The 22,270-nt window shown below is 35.1% G+C and overlaps 1 protein-coding gene across 9 annotated transcripts in view; it reads right to left on the bottom strand.

Moving 5' to 3' along the window:
• The window catches only part of LOC127855107 (muscle M-line assembly protein unc-89-like), a 190,624-nt gene that overhangs the window by 51,341 nt on the left and 117,013 nt on the right, over window positions 1-22,270 (bottom strand). For all 9 annotated transcript variants that reach the window (XM_052390504.1, XM_052390534.1, XM_052390478.1 and 6 more), the window contains exons 6-9: window positions 6,032-7,561; window positions 3,987-4,503; window positions 3,485-3,555; window positions 165-449 (exon numbers count right to left, since the gene is read on the bottom strand). In XM_052390504.1, coding sequence (XP_052246464.1) covers window positions 165-449; window positions 3,485-3,555; window positions 3,987-4,503; window positions 6,032-7,561 — 2,403 coding nt within the window. The remainder of the gene's footprint in view (window positions 1-164; window positions 450-3,484; window positions 3,556-3,986; window positions 4,504-6,031; window positions 7,562-22,270) is intronic.

Below are 22,270 nucleotides of genomic sequence, written 5' to 3'. Positions count from 1 at the left end.
ATGAGTCAACAGCCACTAAAATTTTAGCTGAGCCCCTATAAATTTTTTCAGAAAAATCCCATATCCTATTAGAAAAAAATTACAGAAACAACACGTCACTGGTCAAAATGTTAGTTATATCCTTGTTGAAGTAATACAATTGCAATTGGTAAAAAAGTAATTACTTTGAATATGTAGATGACACTGGGATGATGCAGAACCCAATGTGTTCTGGAACAGACACTTGTAGAGGCCTGAGTTTGCAACAGTGGCATACTTCAGAACCAAGGTGGCCTTCCCATTACTACTGTTAAACTGGAGGTCAACCCCATCTTTATCTGTGACAAGATTATCTCCCTTGTACCAGCTGACAGTTGGAGCAGGGGAGGCAACGACACAGCACTCCAGAGTTACTGCACTTCCTTCCATTACCGTCACTTCTTTCAAAGAGGATGCAATTTCTGGGCAACCTATATTAGATGTTATGCATTTAAAAAAAAGAGTGTACAAACTTGATGTTGCTACAGTATTGACAAAAAACATTGGTTCCCCTCCCACAAGCCCTGATGTATGTAGTTTTATGTAATACAGAGAAGCTATCAAAGACCATGTATCCTATTCCAAGAGAAAACAAGGGCTGTTTGTAAAACATGCATGCCCCCCTATATGGGCTATAAGTTGTAGTAGCAGCCATTGTGTGAATACGTTGGTGGTGGTGGTGGTGGTGGTGGTGGTGGTGGTGGTGGTGGTGGTGGTGGTGGTGGCGGCGGCGGCGGCAGCGGTGGTGGTGGTTATTGATACCATGCATTACAAAAATGCAGTTAGCCTTACATTTGGTAAAATTTAAATATATTACAAGGGAGGCAAATGCTGTAACAAAAAGAACATGCATAAACGGTAGTTGTTTCCCTTGTTTGAACCATGCTAAATACTTAAAATGCCTATTTCCAGTAACTGTGACCTTCACCTGTGACCTTGACCTTTGACCTAGTGACCTCAAAATCAGGGGTCATCTGCGAGTCATGATCAATGTTCCTATGAAGTTTCATGATCCTAGGCCCAAGCGTTCTTGAGTTATCATCTGACAACCACCTGGTGGACGGACCGACAGACAGACTGACAGACAGACCGACCGACAGACCGACATGAGCAAAGCAATATACCCCCTCTTCTTCGAAGGGGGGCATAAAAATAAAAGGACAATAACTCCCTAAAACAAATATCAAATTGTAAAGCCTTGACAATAATTTATACTGCAGCATTTGGACATAATTATTGTGTAGAACTTCAGCAATTGCACATTAAATGTATGAGCAAGCACAACAGCAAGGAATGGCAATGTATGAGCAAGCACAACAGCAAGGAATGGCAATGTATGAGCAAGCACAACAGCAAGGAATGGCAATGTATGAGCAAGCACAACAGCAAGGAATGGCAATGTATGAGCAAGCACAACAGCAAGGAATGGCAATGTATGAGCAAGCACAACAGCAAGGAATGGCAATAACTCCAACACATTAAATGTATGAGCAAGCACAACAGCAAGGAATGGCAATAACTCCAACACGATAGAGCAACTATGTATGAGCAAGCACAACAGCAAGGAATGGCAATAACTCCAACACATTAAATGTATGAGCAAGCACAACAGCAAGGAATGGCAATATGAGCAAGCACAACAGCAAGGAATGGCAATGTATGAGCAAGCACAACAGCAAGGAATGGCAATGTATGAGCAAGCACAACAGCAAGGAATGGCAATGTATGAGCAAGCACAACAGCAAGGAATGGCAATAACTCCAACACATTAAATGTATGAGCAAGCACAACAGCAAGGAATGGCAATAACTCCAACATGATAGAGCAACTATGTATGAGCAAGCACAACAGCAAGGAATGGCAATAACTCCAACACGATAGAGCAACTATGTATGAGCAAGCACAACAGCAAGGAATGGCAATAACTCCAACACGATAGAGCAACTATGTATGAGCAAGCACAACAGCAAGGAATGGCAATAACTCCAACACCATAGAGCAACTATGTATGAGCAAGCACAACAGCAAGGAATGGCAATAACTCCAACACGATAGAGCAACTATGTATGAGCAAGCACAACAGCAAGGAATGGCAATAACTCCAACACGATAGAGCAACTATGTATGAGCAAACACAACAGCAAGGAATGGCAATAACTCCAACACGATAGAGCAACTATGTATGAGCAAGCACAACAGCAAGGAATGGCAATAACTCCAACACGATAGAGCAACTATGTATGAGCAAGCACAACAGCAAGGAATGGCAATAACTCCAACACGATAGAGCAATGTATGAGCAAGCACAACAGCAAGGAATGGCAAAAACTCCAACACGATAGAGCAACTTGTAAACTTTGGCATTACAAACTGCAGCATTGGGATATAATAATTATGGACAAGGTTGGTGAAAATTCCATGTAAAATGTAGGAGGAAGTGCGCATATAAGCTTTTTGTGACAGCTGAAAGGATGCAGACGAGGACAGAATGACCCTGACCATTTCAATATGCCTACTCCTTATGGTGAGGCATTTAAAGTATGTTTACAAGTGTAGAAATACTTTGTTGGAGAAGTATGTGACTAGGGACATAAAGACAGTCAAAAGTTTCCATGATGAATCCAGGATACACCTGAACAATGTTGGAGGGTGTAAAGTGATAATAATATCATACTAAAAAGACTACACACAAAGCTTGTAAAGATGATTTCATATCAAAAATGGTTTTAACAAATAATAATTTCAAGTCTCTTTGCGTACATATTGAGCAAACATCCCATTATCAGCATGACTCATTACAGTTTATGACTTGTCCACAAGGATGAATACATCCACTAACTTTCATCAATCAATCAACATCAATGTCCTCAACACAATTGGATAAGGCACTTTTGAAAATTTACAGCATTCTAATCGACATTAAGGCTTCAAATATTTAGATCTTTCTAGAATAGAATTTAATAAATGCCCATAAATAAAATATATAGGTCATGTCTTTACCATATTAAATTGATCTCAGCATGTACATGACTGTTAACTTTAATAAATGTGTTTAATAAACAGTTTGCATAAATTATTCAGAAGCATGAACTGTTAACACAGGTTTGTGAGATACCAAAACATTATTTCTGCCGTTAGATATGAAACTAGTAAACATTTTAAAAGTATTCGTGTCCATACATGTATTTTTTTTATAGATGTAACCAAAACCAAATGTTTTATCAAGAAAACGTTAGGCAAAAAATATTCATTTAAAATAATTACTCTCATAAATCAAGCTTTGTTACCATTTGCAAAATAAAGGAAAACAATACATTATTTTTTTTATAACAAAAGATTTTACAACTTATATATGTACAAATCACTTACAAAGTTAAACATAGGCATCACATATTTATCTATGCACCAAAACCCCCCATACTAAGTCATCAGCAGGTAGCAGTATGAGCCTACTGTGGTCACTTACCATATGGCCTGCCTAGGTGTGATTGGACATGACTTGACCGTGCCACCTGTGGGTCATCAACAATAGCATCCCTGCAATGCAAGGGCAATCACTCTGTATATGTTCAAAAGTTAAGTAACAAAAGCATTGGCCTCACTGATGTGGTCTTCTATTGAATGTTATTTAATATTATTACACAAAATCCATAAAGGCATAAAACAAATGGTGATTAATAATTTTGAGGATTGTCTTTTTGTATTTTTTCTATGCACAATATAGTTTTGTAAAAAAATGAGAATTAACAGTGTTTCTGATTCATCTTCATTTACAAATTGCAATTTTGCTGACTATCTTGTCTTCACTTATCGTATCACAAGTCAAAACTTCAAGTTATGGATAATAAGCATGACTGCTGCGGAAAATTCTGCCAATTGCACAGTTTTAAAACATCAATATATATTAAAGAACAAAGAAATTTAAAGTCCTTAAATACATGAAACTAACACAACAATAATGGACTGACTTTGTATGTTTGATGACTTCTTCAGGCAAGCACAACTGGGGCACTACGCTTGACAATTCCCGATTTAATGTTAACTGAGCCTCCATTTTCTCTCCCCAAGACTCGTTCTTGGAAACAGAAACATTTTCAGAGAACGAACTAAGCTCATGCTCGTATATTTCTGTTCCTTCCAAATCACGTGTCTTCTTTATGTTAATAGTATTCCTATTGAAATATTCTGAACCTCTGGCAGTCAGCTTTTTTCTTGATTTTGAAATATCCTTTTCATACACTAAAGAACTGCCACTAGGTGAAGTGACCTTCCGTTCAACGACTTTGTCCTTTTCACGGGTCTCAGTTTTACTCTTGGTCCTCCGCACACGTGTATATTCGGTAACGGTTGTGTCGCCTTCTTCAAACTTGGTCACTTCCTGAACTGTGATTGTTCCATCTTCCCCATGTATCACAGAAACTGCACCATCCGAATGGCTGTTCACCTGCATCGCCATGGTCAGCTGACTGTTAGCAGTCACATGATCTGAAACATTTAAGAAATCAACCATGCAGAAAAAAAAAATTAGGAGTGATTTATGTTGAACTCAAGGTTTTTTTTCATTCATATATTTAAAGTTTATATGGGTTATCAAACAGTTTCCTCAACTGTTACATTATTATTTGTATATTTGGTAAAAATGATAAGCAACAGGGAATCAAACTATGGTTTAAGGTATCAGATGATGCATATTGTGTTTAAAAAAAATTAGGGATGTCAACGAATATCCGAATATCCGAATATTCGGTCCCGGACCGAATATTCGGATACAGTTTTCCGAATCGAATATTCGGAAGAAAAAATCAAAAAAATCGAGTAATTTCAAAGACTTTGTATTCGTGAAATTTGCTTCAAACATTGTTAAAAAAGTTGTTCCTCGTGTCATAATGTTTATTCCTGCTACGCGCGATAATGCGTCGCTATGGTGATGACAGTATACCGGTCATAAATCCCGCTAATTGCCTAACAAAGACAGACACTTTGTGTCAAAATTATGATAGGTGCAAATCGCGTTGGCAATCAAAACACCGACCTGCACTTGATCCAATGACTCGAATTACATTTAAAATTATTAAAGATTAAATGAGTAAAGGAAAAGCCAACTTGGTGTAAAAAACGAATAAAACCGTATGGCAATTAAACCACCTTGATCTTATAACTCGAATTACATTTAAAATGATCCAAGATTTAATGAGTGAAGGAAGTGCCGACTTGGTGCGAAAAACAAAGAGATCGTATGGTTATAATCACGTTGTCGAATCAAAAAAGCTTTTAGAAAATAATTTAATCAACCTCTAACGAGTATTTGCGTATCGTATGGTCCAAACTTTAATTAATTACTCAATATTCAATCAGGTATTATACTTAAAGAAATGTTTTTGGTAGTTCGCCCTCATTTAATTGAAAATATTATAATTGCTACACGCATAAAGTAAATCTCTGTCCAAGCAAAATGCCACCTACGCCTTCCGCTGCTTGGAAGTATTTCACGACATCATCCGATAAGAAGTCGCCGATCCAAGTGACTTTTAAACGTGGCAACTTTAAAAGACTGACTGTTTAGTCTGTTAAACAGGTTCAAAGTGTGTTGTGGCTATGTACATAATTCGTTTAAGTTCTGTTTTGTCATGTAATTATTTTGTCGTCATGTTATATTATGTTTCTCGTTCTATTGTTGATGTACAATATTAATAGTTTAAAAACAGTTTTTGTCATTTAATTTTAACAATAAAAAGTAATCAACAAAATCAGCTTCGAATTATCGACGACAATGCTGTGTCAATATTTAGTCACTTCCGGTAAAAACGAAAGTAGAATTCTTGGAGTAATGGTACGGTAAACAAAGTTGACTTTTTCCAACAGATGTTGACCGAATATCCGAATATTCGTTCGGAAGGATGACCGAATATTCGAATACCAAAATCGGTATTCGTTGCCATCCCTAAAAAAAATTAATATATTTTGAACATTGCAATAAATATTTAACAGCAAACACATTATTGTAAAGGCTTACGTTCAGTCTGTTTTTGTGCATCCCTATTCCTGATAGGAGTCTGCTCAAGTTCACCTGATGCATTTGGCTCAGAGTCTTCTTTCAATATCACACCATTAGCACCGGTAACTGAAGAATGTTTTTCACCTCTGGAGTGGTCCAGGCCAGTTGTAATATTTTCAACCTCTGCACTATTGTCACTTTGACCACACTCAAAACTGGGAATGTTTTTCCTATTTCTGTTCATATCCTCTTCCATACTGTTAGTTTCACTGCCTTCTTCTTCCAAAATAGGAATATCTGCAGTCATAGGGCATTCCTTTACAGATTTGTCATCTGGAATGTCTTCTAATATTTTCGAAAAGGCTTGCTCCAAATCCATAGTGGACATCAGTTTGTCAACATCACTTTGGGTGGTAAGGGATTTCCTTTTCTCTTCTAACCACTGTAGGCTTGGGCTCAAAATCTTGTCAATTTCATGACTGCTGCTTGATAGCACATTCGCCTCAACTTTTTTCTCAATATGAGCAGCAACAACTTTATCAATGTCCTTGCTTGATTTGTTTTTAAAGTGTTTCTCTTTTTCTGACAGATCTTCTGTAGTTTCAGTTCTAACAGGTTTTGTATAATTGTTGAGTTTTACGTGAGTTTCATTTTCCAAATTTGCTTTGAAGAATTTCTTTAAAGACCTTTCATGAGTTTCTTTGACCACATCACGTTTTTGGTCACACTGTCTGTCCTTAGGACCTCTAGGCTCTTCTGACAAGCTGCGAATCCTTCGAACACTAACTAGCTTGTCTTGCTTTGTTTTCTCAATATCAGTCCTAGAAACTAACACATTGGGTGTTCTACCCCTTGATCGTTCAATGTGGTCTATAGCATTGCTTTGTTTCTCTACATAACTGGCATTTTCAAATATCTCACAACGGTCCTTTACCCGATTCTTTTTCTGATCTTCAAGTTTTGTCACTGTATCTTTAAAGAGTTCAAAAGATCTTCCTTTATTGGAACCATTCAGAATAACACCACTATTATTATCTTTCAGATCAGCAGAATTCAATTCTGTTTTAACAGTTTGTTCTTTTTCATAATAACTGCTTTTTCTATTGTTCTTTAGTTCCGATGTTTCTATTGAGTTTAGATTATCCTCGACACTTTTCCTGGCAGCGATTCTTTTAGGTGTCTCAGATTGTTTATGCTTTAATTCAGACTGTCCTTTGTCAGCATCAAAATTCGATATTGAAATTGATTTCTTATGAACAGATTTTGGTATGGGGGGCTTTAAGTCTTCAGATGAACTGTGTTGAGAATGTTTTGTTTTCTCTGAATGCGTTTCAAGCAAGTATCCATTGGTAACACTTGATGCATGAAGCTTGTCTTCTCCTGAGGTCTGTTTGTTTTCCTTGCTTGGTTTATGCTTGTCTGTGACACTCTGACTGCGTGTCACGTTGAGACTGCTGGGCTGCGTATCACCAATATCGACTGTTTCTGAAGATTTTGGTAGAACAAAGCTCTGACTTCTCTGTAAACCATTCGTGCCTACAGCACCATCTGGAAAGAACACAAAAAATACACAGTTTTTATAATGGTATCTCTTTTATGCATACTGTTGTATATGAAACACACACTTAAATACCACAAAGAAACTAAACTTGCTTTATCCTACATTTAAGTATTATTCTAACACTGAAACTATCTGTATGACTCACAAAACATATCCCCTTTCATTTAATCCTCTACCACTTAGAAACGTATTTTGACGCATTTGTAGTCCTTTAGAAAATTAACTTTAATACCTTTAATTTTAAGACCTTTCTTACTAGATTCAAGTTTTTAAGGCTCTATCTCCAGCCCTTAAATATTGATGAGCAGCAAACAGCATAAAACCTGAACACACTGCGAGTTACTCGCAGGCTGTTCTGGTTTTATCCTGTGTGCACATTACCATTTTTACTTTTCGTCTGAGTGAGAAAGGGTTAATACCCAAATTATGTTTGCTACACCAGCTGTTGACATCAAAACATGCTATTACTCAGTCGTTACATCTACCCTTCAAAACATCACTTCAGTGAAACAACAAATAAAACGCAATAAAATGATACTTGAATTACAATAAAATCGCCACAAAAACATGAAAACTAATATCGTGTGTTGGTATGTTTGAAACTAATCATCATACAACTCATAAGATTTGTATTAAGTAACTGTTGTCATATTTCAAAAAGAACACTTCAATTTTACAAACATTTTGATGCAATGTGAGAAGAAAATGCTACATACATATAAAAACAAACAAGTTAAGCCAGATTGACTAAAGAGGCTTACTTGTGAAATGAATAATGTTGAACTGAGTTGAACTGTTTTGAGGATACTATCAGGTAATAATTGTCTGTATCACATGACAATCATGGTCACAATAGAGAAATTAACCATCAGATATATTAAGTCAAAACTAAATAATGTCCATAAACAGAGGTATATTTCCAAATCTATAACTAAATATTTTACAACTACTACAAATTGTAACATATGTATCATTAAAATAAAACAAGTAAATAGCAAACAGCAAAACTTATCTTAAAATGTGTCAATACCAAAATCCAAAATTAATTTTCTGCACAACAAGGTATAAGGAGAAATGCAAGAACAAATTAAATAGACATTATTTAGTTTAACTTTGCGCCTGATTTTAAGATGGACCATGTTCTACTGTGATCCATTCAAAGGAAGTATGTTACATATTGAACATCCAGTTCAAACAATGCCACTTAATCAAAATCAATATGAAATAATTACATATTCATAACTTTCACTACCATAATGATGCTTGAAATATTTATTTTAGTATGTAAGTAGTAAGGCACATTTGTAATGTGTCAAATATAGGGTGCGCTCCAAGAATACCCTGTCTGATAAACTACAAATTGCCAGCATGGCTATGTCAATATTTACACGGCAGGCTGATTCATAATATTATCATGTTGACAAAATAGTGAGGACTACAGGCCGGCACTATTACGTGATACCAGTGTTAGTATATTTTCTTAAAAGGACCATATGAAACAAAAGCAGTTGGTAAGTTATGCCCCCTCTACACATCCAAATTGATGTTAAAGATTAGTTTAGTGAATATTAGAACAATTCAATTTTAAAAGATTGAAGATTGGATAAAAATTAATCTATTAAGAGTGTTGCATAGGCTTAAAAGGTCAATATAAGATTAATCAAGTGACATAAATGTACAGTTACTTGATTTTCCTCAAAGTATGTTAAAGGTCTGATGATCAAAATTAAAATAAGAACAAGTATTCTGCAGTCGGAGACATGCCCCCCCCCCCCTCCAACAGGGCTTTGACCTAGTGACCTAGTAACAAGCCAATCAGTCAATTTGTTGACGAATTATTGATCGGAAACAATTTTCACACTTAGTGTGAAAATTACCTTGACCTTTGACCTAGTGAACCCAATGTTAATAGGGGTCATCTACTGTCTAAGGCCAATGCACATGTGAAATGTCAAGCCAATCCGTCAATTGGTTGACGAGATATTGATCAGAAATGATTTTCACACTTAGTAAGATAGTCACCTTGACCTTTGACCTAGTGACCCAAATTTCAATAGGGATCATATACTGTCTAAGGCCAATGCACATGTGAAGTATCAAGCCAATCGGTCTATGGGTTGACAAGTTATTGATCGGAAACAATTTTCACACTTAGTGTAATAGTAACCTTGACCTTTGACCTAGTGACCCCAATTTCAATAGGCGTCATCTACTGTCCAAGGCCAATGCACATGTAAAGTATTAAGCCAATTGGTCAATTCGTTGACGACTTATTGATCGGAAACCATTTTCACACTTAGTGTGATAGTGACCTTTGACCTAGTGACCCCAATTTCAATAGGTGTCATCTACTGTCCAAGGCATATGCACATGTGAAGTATCAAGCCAATCAGTCAATGTGTTGACGAATTATTGATCGAAAACAATTTTCACACTTAGTGTGATAGTAACCTTGACCTTTGACCTAGTGACCCCAATTTCAATAGGCGTCATCTACTGTCCAAGGCCAATGCACATGTAAAGTATTAAGCCAATTGGTCAATTCGTTGACGACTTATTGATCGGAAACCATTTTCACACTTAGTGTGATAGTGACCTTGACCTTTGACCTAGTGACCTCAATATCAATCGAGGTCTTCTACTGACCAAGCCCAATGCACATGTGAAGTATCAAGCCAATCTGTCAATTTGTTGACAATTTATGGATCAGAAACAAACTGGTCTACCGATATTCAGACTGGTCTACAGACAGTTTATTTTCCCACTTAGTGTGATATTTCCTTGACCTTTGACCTAGTGACCCCAATTTCAATAGGGGTCATCTACTGTCCAAGGCTAATGCACATGTAAAGAATCAAGCCAATCGGTCTATTCGTTGCCAAGTAATGGATCGGAAACGAACTGGTCTACCGACAGGTCTACCAACAGACATCCAGCAAAAAAAATTATACCCCTCCATCTTCGAAGAGGGGCATAAATAGAAGAAAAGCAAGACTGTCTATAGACATACCAATGGACTATAATATGAAAACAACAAATCAATGAAGTAGTTCACTACATCAAACCTTGTGGTCTCAACTAATTAAATACAACATTAATTGTACACTTTTTTGCAGCTTATATCAATATCATTAGAAACAAGAGCACCGCCTTGCGGGTGCAGACCGCTCATCTATTTTTCTTTTTAAAGGCGAAGGGACCTGTCTCAATTTCAATCACAAAGGAAGAAGGGGTGGAGTGGAGGGGGGGGGGGTGTATAGTGTGGGGGTGTGGTCAGTTATTACATTTTCTTCCAAAAATGCAAAAAAAAATTGGGGGGGGGGGGGAATCTTGGGTGGTATGGTTGGACAGTATTTCAAAAATAAAATAATACAAAAAAATAATTGTGTTTTTTAACCATGTTTTAAAAAAAAAAATGGGGGGGAGGGTTGGGTTGGGGGGGGTATAGTGTTAGGGTGTGGTGGTCATTTATTAGATGATCTTTAAGAGAAAAAAAAACTTTTTTTGGGGGGGGGGATTTGGGGGTGGAAGGCAGGGGGGGGGGGGGGGGGGTTGGGGTTGGGGTTGGGGGATGGTTTGGGTGGAGTCTATTGTGGTTTGTCAGGTAAGAGTTGTTTTGTCAAAGTATCAATCAAACCTAATCAAAATAAGGAGTTTATGGCCATTTTAGCAAAATTTAATAATTTGACCTTGAGAGTCGAGGTCATTCAAAGGTCAAGGTAAAATTCAATTTGCCAGGTACAGTTCCCTCATGATAGCATGAAAGTATTTGAAGTTTGAAAGCAATAGCCTTGATACTTTAGAAGTAAAGTGGATCTAAACACAAAATTTAACCATATATTCAAAGTTACTAAGTCAAAAAAGGGTCATAATTCCGTAAAAATGACAACCAGAGTTATGCAACTTGTCCTTTACTGTCCCCTTATGATAGTTTGCGAGTGTTCCAAGTATGAAAGCAATATCTATGATACTTTAGGGGTAAAGTGGACCAAACACAAAACTTAATCAAATTTTCAATTTTCTAAGTATAAAGGGCCCATAATTCCGTCAAAATGCCAGTCAGAGTTACATAACTTTGCCTGCACAGTCCCCTTATGATAGTTAGTAAGTGTTGCAAGTATGAAAGCAATAGCCTTGATACTTTAGGAATAAAGTGGACCTAAACACAAAACTTAACCAAATTTTCAATTTTCTAAGTATAAAAAGGGCACATAATTCTGTCAAAATGCCGGTCAGAGTTACATAACTTTGCCTGCACAGTCCCCATATGATAGTTAGTAAGTGTTGCAAGTATGAAAGCAATAGCTTTGATACTTAAGGAATAAAATGGACCTAAACACAAAACTTAACCAAAATTTTCAATTTTCTAAGTATAAAAAGGGCACATAATTCTGTCAAAATGCCAGTCAGAGTTACATAACTTTGCCTGCACAGTCCCCATATGATTGTTAGTAAGTGTTGCATACTTAAGGAATAAAATGGACCTAAACACAAAACTTAACCAAAATATTCAATTTTCTAAGTATAAAAAGGGCACATAATTCTGTCAAAATGCATGCCAGAGTTATCTAACTTTTCCTGCCCAGTCCCCTCATGATAGTAAGTTAGTGTACCAAGTTTGAATGCAATAGCATTGATACTTTATTAGAAAAGTGGACCTTAACGCAAAACTTAACCGGACGCCGACGCTGACGCCAACGCCAAGGTGATGACAATAGCTCATTTATTTTTTCAAAAAATAGATGAGCTAATAAAATGAAGATTTCTGGAGCATTAAAAAAAACATCAGTAATTAATTTAGGTTACATTTTTTCATAATAATCCGCATTCTCTTTGCTTGATTTATTTTCTCCAGTCAAAGCATTAGATCACTCATCCACTTATTATGTCAAGCCATAAGTAGCTATGGAATCTTTATAAGCATCCGCCTATTTACACTATTTTCTATCATCTGCATAATGATTATGATCCAAATGCTTGAATTAATGAAGCTTACAACTATTATCATGCAATTTTTGTTTAAAATTCATATTTCAATATTGTTCTAAAAATTGTACAAGTAATTATTAAAGCGAGTTCAAACTTTCAAACATGATTTTAACATTATTAAATTGTTTTCTTTTAAGTCCAAAATACAATATATAGGATATTTGTTGGATTCAGTGGATTATCGATTTTTATTCACGAGTGATCATAGAAAATAATATTTTCACGAGTGGCGCAGCCACGAGTGAAAATATATATTTTATATGATCACGAGTGAATTAAAATCGATAATCCACTGAACCCAACAAATTTTCTTTTTATTTTATGCTTTTTTTTCACAGTTTATATACATTGTTAAAGAGTTTAACTAAAGAATTTCGCTGGGAAAATGACGTCATTTCGTCAAAAAATGACGTCATTTAACATAAACAGTGAAAATTATCGATAATTTTCACTGATAATTTTCATTGTTTGAAACAGTGAAATTATTAGTTTTAGTTCACTGATATTTCTCTATAAACCACCGGAAAGCATAAAATAAATAGGAATAACAAATGGCAATTACAAGAGAGTACGGTTCTGCAATTTATTTTTCTTGAATTTATTGCAAGTATACGCTGAATATACAAAATGTAAATGCACTAGCAACATTCTTCACACATAGCTACACAACTAAAATAATCTCAAACTCATATATTATTATGGTACATTAATTTTAATAATTATTCCAGTATAGGTAGTATGACCATTTAGACCAACTATAACCTCATTCAGGGTCTTAATTTTAGAATCCTTTGCATATAATCAGTTGATATTTACACTAGATGAGCTACTTTAACCCTCATACACCACTTATTGTTAATATCTTTAGGAGAAACTTTACATCTTACAAACTTTCCAGAATTTTGGATGAATATGAATACAATATTTTATCTGTGTTTTATCTTAGTGCCTTCTTTTATCCATTTTTTGCCATATTCAAACCTAATAGCAATGCTAATGGAGGGCAAGTGTGGCAAATAATGTTTTTGAAACATTTTCATGAGTTGACACTTTTTGGGGAATTTTGTTGCAGGTCTACACAAACATTTCACCTTATTACTCAGAAGTAAACCTTGAAGTACCAGGAAAGATCATTATACAAGTTGATTGTATGAATAAAGGATGGTAATTGATTTTTATTGCTTAATAAAAACACATACTTTAAATTCTAGCTTTTAAATGAATAATTAAAATTTTAATAGTATACTTAAACAATTTGCTCTATTATGTGGAATATCATTTACTCTGCATGGATGATACTTCATTAGTACTTAAATTGTACCTGTCATTGAAAGCTGTGTGATATGACAACCATTCAAGTTTCACAATGCAACAATTAAACATTGTGACACAAAGCCATCAAACATGATGAAATTAATGATATTTTTTTAACCGTAAAAAAGAGAATTATTTTTAGTCTATGATAGACCACCACATATTATCACTGTTCATATTCACACACAGCCATTCCATAATTAATTAAAAAATTCTATATGTTTTTCCATATTTAAGGCTTAACGTATATCTCCCATAGTAAATATAAAAGCAGCTTTGAAAACCTTTATTGAAGGCAATTATATATACTGTGAATCCGCATTTAAGTGAAATTTAACCTTACAAATGCGTTATGTTTTGGTCATAAGTGAATGGTATTATGACCTCAATGTGTCTTTAAACCTTTTTTTTAAATAAACTTAATCCATTTCACCAACTATAGTTATACCTGACAAAACAATTTGAACTTGTAATGACATTTCTTCAAGATAAATTCGTATGTTTACCATTGGAAACTGCTATCCTTTGAAATATATATATTTCATTTCAGTTTACAATGAATACTGCAGGGTTCAATAACAATATAAGCCAGTTTAGTGTTCCAAATATTATTTTGTATAAGAATCTATATTAGATTTAGAAACGGCATCATTTGAGATAGTTTTTTCATCTCTGTAATTAAAATGGTTTAAACACAAAGGGATTTGCATAAGGACTCAATTTCATATATGAGGTTGCATGGGTTTTCATTGGGTGTATGAAGATGTAAAAGAACCCATTTTTTGTAATTTCTATTAGGCTGGACAGAAAGCTCCTATTTTATCATGCTGTGTGGTAGTAAAAATGTGCCATTTTACAAATGGTTTTCAAAACATCAACACTTTTTCACCTTTGAGCATCTAAACAAATAATGATTTAATGGTTTCAAATGGTATTAATTCAGTTCTTAATATTCTTTATTATTATTATTTTGTATTAAATCTCCATTGCTGTTTATAGTAACCATACTTCCAAACAAATACTTGCAGTAAAATATGATTAGAGCTGCTGAACCGTGTCATGCAAAAAAGGGTATTATGCCATACACGGCCAATTCTGCTCCTCATGAGACTGTTTGCGTGCTGATGTCTGTTATAAAGTCATGCAAGATTTCGATACTTAATGATGGACAGTGAGCTTTTGAGCACTGTGTGTGCATGCGCAGGCTGGTCTGGATCTATGCGTGCGATGTATGGGACAAGACCCATTTTTGAATGATGTTTGTCAATCACTTGTTCTATACATTTTGATGGTTTAAACTGTAAGTAGATTGCATGCTCTATTGTATTCCATTTACAATATGGTTGTATGTTCTTACAAAATGCACACAACTGCATCCAAACTGCATTCATCACAGGTATCTTTGTTTGCTGATATGGCATTTCTTTAAATTTTCTTTCAATCAAAACTTATTTTATCTCCAATAAAATATAGCCACACACTGAATATCACATTCATTTTTGACAGAGTGAGGAAGTTAAAGCTGACATGGTTTGTAGAACAGAAAATCTTACATAATTATTCATGAGCATGTTATGATGATATAAACTCACACAACAAGAATTAGGTTACATTGACATTTGCATAATAGGTCAATGTGGTAGACCAGTATTATAAACAACTTCAATCAGCATCAAACAATCTCTATAAAATGTTGAGCACATACAGTATCATGCATACATACAACTATTCTTTTCATTGTACATTACAGCTGTTTGTATACAGAAAACACAAGTGCAGGACTGGTTGTTTTATAGCAATATACAGGGCGCATTCTGCTGAAAAAAGGATTTCTGAGTAGAACAATTATGACCTGGTTTTGGATATTTTGACAGATTTTTTTGTAGCCAATCATTGTTGATTATTTCTTAAAGCGACAACCTGTAAACCAACTGCTAAATTGAGAAAATATGGAAATAAACCCAGCAAAAACCATAAAAAGGAGTACTGCAAGGTTACATTGTAGGTGTAATGTCAAAAAATGATTGAGAGCAACACATTTGTCAGGAGCTTTAATCATTTCCATGTACTGTAAATTCAGCACAAAAAGGTTTCATATTCCAGATGCACTTGACAAAAATGTGATATCCTATATTAGGTTACACATAATGGCTATTATGAATAACTCAGGTATCACCTACGTTTTCAACCTCTGAACTAAGCAGAAAAGTAATATCATTTTTGGAGTTTTTAACTTTGCTTTCACAACATTTTGTTTGAAATTGTATAGGAAGAGATGAATATGATGGAAGCCAAGATTGTTACAGGAGACTGGCTATCACCACAATAGTATTTTGCCATAAAATGAGACCATAAAACCTTAAATGCCTGTATAGGGCACAGCGCAGCTCCAAATATCTGATAAGTGTTTCCATTTTCAAAGATTCTTCAGTACAACAACACCATGTAAGAAATTTGTAAATAATTACATGCAACATATATGATGCTTTAAATTTCCAACCAAATGCTTTGCATTAAAATTAACTTTGTACATGTTTTTACATCATGAAATATTGACTATGTTTTAATTGCATTCTGATGAACAACCTAGTTGTCCTTCATTTATTGCAAAAATAAGATGTACTGTTTTCTATTAGTTATGTGCAGCCGATAATTTATAACTGTCTGCAATACTTTAACCATTGATATGCATATTGTCTTCAATTATTTTCTTGACCTTAAAAAATCATACATTCACTGAACAATACATATAAATTGCTGGAGAAATTAGAAACACGATCACTTGATTTGCCTATAAAACAGCACATACAATGAAATGCAAACATAACCTGTTTTGTAAGAAATAAGGAAAGCATATGTATTTAACTTTACTTATTACTTACATGTTGAACAAAATCCACAGTCAATGCACTATACATAGTAAGAAATAATGGTGCATCATAAACATTGTTATAACTCTTACCCCTATAAACCTATGTCATAAATCAAATAATAACATAAGACACTTAAACATCACCTCAAATTAAGCAAGAATTCCTTCCAAACACCACGAAAATGTATGTTGGACAATTCTACACCGCAGCAGAAGCAGCAGTGGATACAAGAGTCATCAGAGAGGACAGCGCGGTAAGTAATCCAGGATACACACCATCAACCAGCCTCAGTTGCCAGCCATTATTTAAGACTGTTTACTGTCATAACTGTACCATAGTGTACCTATTGGTAGGTGTCATATCAATTCCCACTGATGCTTGAAATGAATCCATGTATGAAATAATCCAATTAAAGTCACACTGGGCTGCCCTGATTTGAAAAAGGTGAACTTATGCCTCTTACCACATCCCCCCCAGAAGGGTGGCAGATCAAAATCAAGCTATCTAAGGAAGATCAGAATCTAGCTGTTAGGTGACTAAGGTGTAGATGGGTGAACTTTTAATGGCCATAAAAATGTGAGGCCATAAAAATTACCTCTTCAAGCTACTTCAGTGATTTTTTCACACAATAAACCATTCATTATTTAAACTGAGCATAACAATTTTACCAGGGCAATTCAAAGCTTACAATTTTAAAATTCCCTTTTATATGCTCAAGTTAATAATGGCTAAGAAATCATACCATATATCAAACAGTCCAGTATTCACAATCAAACTATTACTGTTGTTTTATTTTCATATTGTCTCATGAACATTATTTTAACTTCCAACTTCCATTCCAAAAAATAACAGATTCAATGAGCATGCTAGAGAAACCTTCAACAATTACATGTAACAAAACCAACCTAGAGATAATAATAAACCTGGTGATCATAATTTTTGTCAAATTAACCACACCTGAAACATTCAACCACTAATTTACAGGACTTGAAGAATTGCAAGGTACATGCAAGACTGTTAAAGGGAGAGAAGTTTTGTTGACAACATGCTAATTTTTTTACATCAATGTCAGTTGAAATTCTAAATAAAAATTTTGCAAAAAAATGATTGATCCCCATGAAATCTTTATAGACGCATTTTGGAATGTAAATATATCAAACTTTAAAATGAAAGACAATACAGATGAATGATACTTTATTTTACAAAATAAAAAAATGAAAGCACAGATTCTGTTATGTATTATTAGGGGGACAATGTTTATTGCATCATTTTTTGCAATTTTAATTTTTCAACAAAGCATGTGCGTTAATGCAAAAGCCCTGAGGCAATGTCCTGAATGCAAGTTGGAACTGAGTCATTATAAATGAATATAAATGACTTATATTGTAATAGCAGAATGAAGTTATTAGAGGTTCCTCAATAAAAAAAGAAAAACATTCTAACAGTAATTGTGATGATGAAAAAAATAGCATTAAAGCTGATGATACTATTTTGCAGATTTTATGAGCAAAAACTTGTCACACTGTTTATCAAATGGTGTCACTGATTTCTAGTGTAAAATGTTGAATTGTTTAACAGTTTCATTGTCCCTTTAATAACAGTGAACATCAAGTAGATTTTATCACCCAAATTGACCAAATATTGAAAGCAAGACAAACAGAGGGCTTTCCTGGAGGGGTTAGATCAAATCCTACCCTCACTTTATTACAACATAGAAATATATGACTTTAACCAGTTGCTGTAAATTTAGGTTTGAAAATGTTTGTTTGAACACCCACTACCCCATGGTGATACTGATTCCTTGCCCGCAATATAAGGAGATAGTTTAAATCTTATTCCTTTATCAGTTTTTTTCAAGAGTTCTCAAATTGACCTGATGAAAGATGGTCATAAAAGCTAAGAAGACAAGAGTATGTCTGTTTTTGGCCTTGCTTTGATATTGTCACTCCAAGGGGTCTAAAAAAAGGAGCATTTTCAAAAAACACTAATTAAATTGCATACCATTTTAAGTAAGAACTTATTATGAAAACACACTTATTAAATTATATTTTTTATGTCCTTGAACCTTAAAGTGGTTACAAACCAGATACAAGTAAGAAGTTTGTTTGCATACTTTCAAGGAAACAATATAAGCATTTCTGCATTTTGCACCCTACACGATTGCATGTGTGTGTGTGTAGGTTCTGATGTGTCAAACAAGGAACATAATTATGATGTTTAACAAACAACCCCCGGATAAACACCCTGAGATTACTACCATGAACAAACAACCCTGGACATTCAACCCTAGACAAACAACTCTGGAAAACCAACTTTGGACTAAAAACCCTGGACAACCCTAGAAAAACAACCCTAAACAAACAACCCTGGACAAACAACCCTGGACAAACACCCCCTGGACAAACAACCCCTGGACAAACAACCATTTGACATACAACAAACCTTGGGCTAACAACTCTTTGACAAATACCCCCTGAAATAAAAAACCCTTGATCAAACAACTCTCGAACAAATTATCCAGCCATTGGACTAACAACCCTTTGACAAATATCCCTTGGGTAAAAACCACTCTCGGACAAACATGCCTTGGAGAAATATGCCCGGCTTCAAACAGGGCTTTGAACTAGTGACCCAAATTTCAATAGGGGTCATCTACTGTCCAAAGCAAATGCGCATGTGAAGTATAAATCCAATCGGTCTATTTAATGATTAGTTATTGATTCTCACACTTATTGTGACAGTGACCTTGACCTTTGACCTAGTGATGCTAGTGACGCCAATTTTGATAGGGGTCATCTACTGTCTAAGGCCAATGAGCATGGGAAGTATCAAGCAAATTGGTCAATAAGTTGATGAGTAATTGATCAGAAACGCTTTCCACACTTATTGTGCCAGTGACCATGACCATTGACCTAGTGACCCCAATTTCAATAGGGGTCATCTACTGCCCAAGGCCAATGAACTTGTGAAGTATCAAGCCAATCAGTGAATCAGTTGAAGAGTCATTGATGGGAAAAAATTTCACACTAAGTGTGTTACAGTGACCTTTGACCTAGTGATCACAATTTCAATAGTGGTCATCTACTGTCCAAGGCCAATACACATAGTAAGAATAAAGCCAATCGGTTAATCAGTTTAAGAGTTATTGATTGGAAATGATTGTTCTCCAAATGTGTATCAGTGACCTTGACTTTTGACCTAGTGACCCTAATTTAAATCGGGGTAATCTACTGTCCAAGGCCAATACACATACAAAGTTTCAAGCCAATCGGGAAATTGGTTGATCAGTTATTGATAGGAAACCATTTTTACACTAAGTGTGCTATTGACATTGACCTTTGACCCAGTGACCCCAATTTCAATAAGGATTTTCTAGTGTCCAAGGCCTATGCACTTGTTAAGTATCAAGCCAGTCAGTAAATTAGTTTCTGAGTTATTGATCGCAAACGTTTTTTACACTAAGTGTGTTAGTGACCTTGACCTTTGACCTAGTGACCCCAATTTCAATAGGGGCAATCTACTGTCCAAGGCCAATCCACATTTGAAGTATCAAGCCAATCGGTCCATTCATGGATGAGTTCTTGATCAGAAACCACATTTTGTGATAGTGACCTTGACCTTTGACCTAGTGACTTCAATTTCAATAAGGTTCGTCTACTGTCCAAGGACAATCGACATGTGAAGTATCAAGCAAATCAGTCAATTTGTTGATGAGTTATTGATCAGAAACAGTTTTCACACTAAGTGTGATAGTGACCTTTACCTTTGACCTAGTGACCCAAATTTCAATAGGGGTAATTTACTGTCCAAGGCCAATGCACATGTGTAGTATCAAGCCAATCAGTCGATTCGTTGAAAGTTATTGATTGGACACGATTTTCACACTTAGTGTGATAGTGACCTTGACCTTTGACCTAGTGACCCCACTTTCAATAGGGATCATCTTCTGTCCAAGGCCAATGCACATGTGAAGTATCAAGCCAATAGGTCAATTCGTTGATGTGTTATTGATTGGAAACTATTTTCACACTTAGTGTGATAATCACCTTGACGTTTGACCTAGTGACACCAATTTCAATAGGGGTCATCTACTGTCCAAGGCCGATGCACTTGTGAAGTATCAAGCCAATCGGTCAGTGTGTTGACCAGTTATTGATTGGAAATTATTTTCACACTTAGTGTGATATCAACCTTGACCTAGTGACCCCAATTTCAATAGGGGTAATCTACTGTCCAAGGCCAATGCACATGTGGAGTATCAAGCCAATTGGTCAATTTGTTGTCGAGTTATTAATCGGAAACGAACTGGTCTACCAACATTCAGACTGGTCAACAGCATCTACCAACAGATAGCCAGCAAAACAATATTGTCCTTCTTCTTTGAAGATGGGCATACAAATTAGGTGATTAATCATCAGTCATGCATTGGGAACAATATCAAATGATTATATAATAAATGTTACATTTATGTTCTTGACAATACTAAAATACATTAATCTTTTTTTTTAAATTGGCACTTTTTTTGTGAAAAGCATTTTGGATCATTTACATTTAATTTCATTACAAAATCACAGGGCAATCTACCTGTGAACCATTCATGAAGGTCAAACATAGTATCATTACAGAATGAATTACAGAGATTCAGCAAAGTCAGAAACAGACTTGGTATGGTAAACCTGGATTGGAAAGAACAGACCTCTATTAACATTACCCGGTGGGAAATTAATCAAATTCATGCCAAACCAATATGCTGGATTAAAAATATAACCCTTTCATAACTAGAGGAAGAATAATCTTATCAAGGCAAACATTCCATTGTTTCCAATGTCACTTGAAACATTTTATACAATAAACCTGATTTTCCCACTATCTTTATTAAATGATTACACATGAAGATTCCCATTACATGGTAAATGTCACATTCCTCAATCTAAGATGAGCTGCATACACAAAGTAGATAACATATTATTTTTTACAAAATACCCCCAAAAAGTACTGTTTAATGTGACAATATGGAGTACCGTGTTGTTTATTTAATCACACACTTCAGAATGAAATAAAGAATGTATTGTTGGCAGCCATTAATAAGTACATGATCTGTGAGGTAGGAGTGTTGTTAATCAGAATGGAAACTCCTTCTCCACAGACTCAATACATTACATGTGATTTGTTACACAGCTACAAGAAAATAATTTATTGAGTTTACAGTGAATATATATTCAAAATACCCATAACCATTTAATCACGTATGTAGGATATCAATCAATATGATAATTAAGCTCAAGAGTTCTCAATATTATCATGTAAAAACGTTTACAAACAAGCTCATGTCACCTTGACCTTTGACCAAGTGACTTCAAAACAAAAACAAATCTTCTTTCTCCCCATGTAACCACTACAAAAATTTGCGTGATTGTAGGTCTTAGCCTTCTTAAAATATAGTGCCAAAATCAACTCCTGTTACATGCCCCTGTGACCTTGACATTTGCCCAAGTGACTTCAAAATCTGCAGGCCTCTTC

The sequence above is a fragment of the Dreissena polymorpha genome, chromosome 1 (assembly GCF_020536995.1).
Source record: "Dreissena polymorpha isolate Duluth1 chromosome 1, UMN_Dpol_1.0, whole genome shotgun sequence".
Lineage (NCBI taxonomy): Eukaryota > Metazoa > Mollusca > Bivalvia > Myida > Dreissenidae > Dreissena > Dreissena polymorpha.
This window is presented reverse-complemented; position numbering and strand designations above follow the sequence as displayed.